This window comes from Propithecus coquereli, unplaced genomic scaffold, assembly GCF_000956105.1.
Source record: "Propithecus coquereli isolate 6110/MARCELLA unplaced genomic scaffold, Pcoq_1.0 Scaffold29, whole genome shotgun sequence".
Taxonomy (NCBI): Eukaryota; Metazoa; Chordata; class Mammalia; order Primates; family Indriidae; genus Propithecus; species Propithecus coquereli.
In genome coordinates this window covers 8,654,155-8,656,235 of record NW_012148507.1, presented here as the reverse complement: position 1 = coordinate 8,656,235, position 2,081 = coordinate 8,654,155, and the positions used below count along the sequence as shown (strand labels likewise).

The 2,081-nt window shown below is 44.4% G+C and overlaps 1 protein-coding gene across 1 annotated transcript in view; it reads right to left on the bottom strand.

The window, feature by feature from the left end:
• Positions 1-2,081, bottom strand: part of GSR (glutathione reductase) — a 54,667-nt gene that overhangs the window by 13,638 nt on the left and 38,948 nt on the right. The window contains exon 9 of the mRNA XM_012648555.1: positions 628-714. Coding sequence (XP_012504009.1) covers positions 628-714 — 87 coding nt within the window. The remainder of the gene's footprint in view (positions 1-627; positions 715-2,081) is intronic.

The following is a 2,081-nucleotide window of genomic DNA, read 5'->3' as shown; positions in this document are numbered from 1 at the left end:
CGAGACCCCCTCTACTAAAAATAGAAAGAAATTAATTGGACAACTAAAAATATATAGAAAAAACTAGCCGGGCATGGCGGCGCATGCCTGTAGTCCCAGCTACTCGGGAGGCTGAGGCAGAAGGATTGCTGAAGTCCAGGAATTTGAGGTTGCTGTGAGCTAGGTTGACGCCATGGCACTCACTCTAGCCCGGGCAACAAAAGCGAGACTCTATTTCAAAAAAAAAAGAAAAACCCAATGGGTCAAATGGTATACTTCAAAAATAGATTCCATAATATTTCCCCCAAAATAAATATAAATCTGAAAAATAAGGATGTGCAATAAGGCATCTGAGCACAAAAATCAAAGTTTTAAAATCAAAATAAAAACATCAAAGTTGATCTAGATCCAACTGCCAGGTTTCTAATCTCTTACACCTTGAGATCATTAATACTGCAATGTGAAGTACTGCTGCCTCGGAGAAGAAAATAATCAGGAATATTCTAGAAGTGGAATACACTGACTGGAGTAGACACCGAGTTTGTGATTATAAAACCAATCGTGTGAGCCTCAAGGGAAAAGTGTGACTTGTGACAGACAGACAGACAGACTAGGGGCTGCTGGCATACTTGGGCTCAGCCCACATACCTGGGAGAACTTTAGCACCTCCACGCCAGCATTCTCCAGCTCTTCCGTGCAGTTGGTGCTGATTATGGAATCGAAACTTCTAAGTACCTGTGTACAAACACAGAGATGGATGGTGCAAAAGGAAGAAAAGTTGAGTAAAGACATACTACAAACTTGGGAGGGAAAATTCAGCATTATCCCTCTTCTACTCTCCTCCATCAGTGGCCAAATTGGGAGTAAGGTTTGAATAAATCCTCTACTTTCCCACCTAGCCACCAATGTCTGTGCTACGTTTGACTTCACTAACTCCTTTCTGACAGTTCAACGGACAGCCACCCTTCGGGCCTCCCCTATCTCCACAGCCCCCTCCTCCCAAGCTTGCTTCTGTTTTCCTTAAGTTCAGGGAACAGAAATTCTCTTTCCCCTTTTAGTAGCCCAGGGCCTGCTTTCCCTCTGATATGCTTTAAGGGGAAGGTCCTCTAGCAAAACCTCTGGTCTAGCCAGAAATCTCAACAGCTTAGCCTTGGAGATTCATCTATGATAACCTGCAAGCAGGGCTCAGGTGGGAGGACAGGAGTTATTCACAGCGTAGTTCTAGAACAGAGTTACACCAAGACAGGGAGAAGAGGCAGACGGAGACTAGTACATTAGGGATGGAGAGGGCAGGAAGCCCATGCAGATGTGGCTGCAGAGGAGCCAATTTCCAGATGCAGGAATTATCCCCTCTACCGATAGCCTGCTGTGGTTTATTTACTTACTCACATAAAAATGCAGGCTTAGCTATCCCCTCTGATTTTCTTCTTCCTTCTAGTTTGCTAGATATAGTCTAGCAATGCAAAATAATAATGTTTGCCTATGAAAAACAGTATTCAGGACATAAATTTCCCGGGGTTAATAACAGGACAAGTCTCCAAGCCAAAAAGAGAAAGTTCCTCGGAGTCCACATTGCCTAGAATTGTTAGTACGCCCCGTCTCCCTCTGTCTGCTCGTGTAAGAATTAGAACCATAGCATTTGAGTGGTCAGGGGTCTGGTAAATCCTGTCGCTGCAGAGCTAGGCTCCAAAGACATTAAATGGTTTGCCCAAGTCATGTGTTTGTTAGGGACAGCCAGCAGCGGGACCAGATTCTCAGGCTGACACTCGTTGCTGCTGCACACTGTGTCTCTGGAAGCTCTAATGTGGTATCACAACAGCAGCAGTGCTCAGTAAGATTAATCAGCCAAACACACAAAGCAATAGTTCACCAAGCAATGACAAACACGGAGGCTAGGTCCAAGCACAAAGAGGAGTGAGTGGTGTGGGCTTTCTGAAACCTTAGCTGACACCCAGTTGTGATACTAATTAGCAGCCACAAAACCTCTCGTGGCCTTAGTTTCTTCATCTATAAAATGAAGTTCAAGTGTACATGAGCTACAAGGTTCCCTAGAATGCAAAGAATTTAGTGAACTGTCTTGACTTAGTGGTAAGAATCCAACA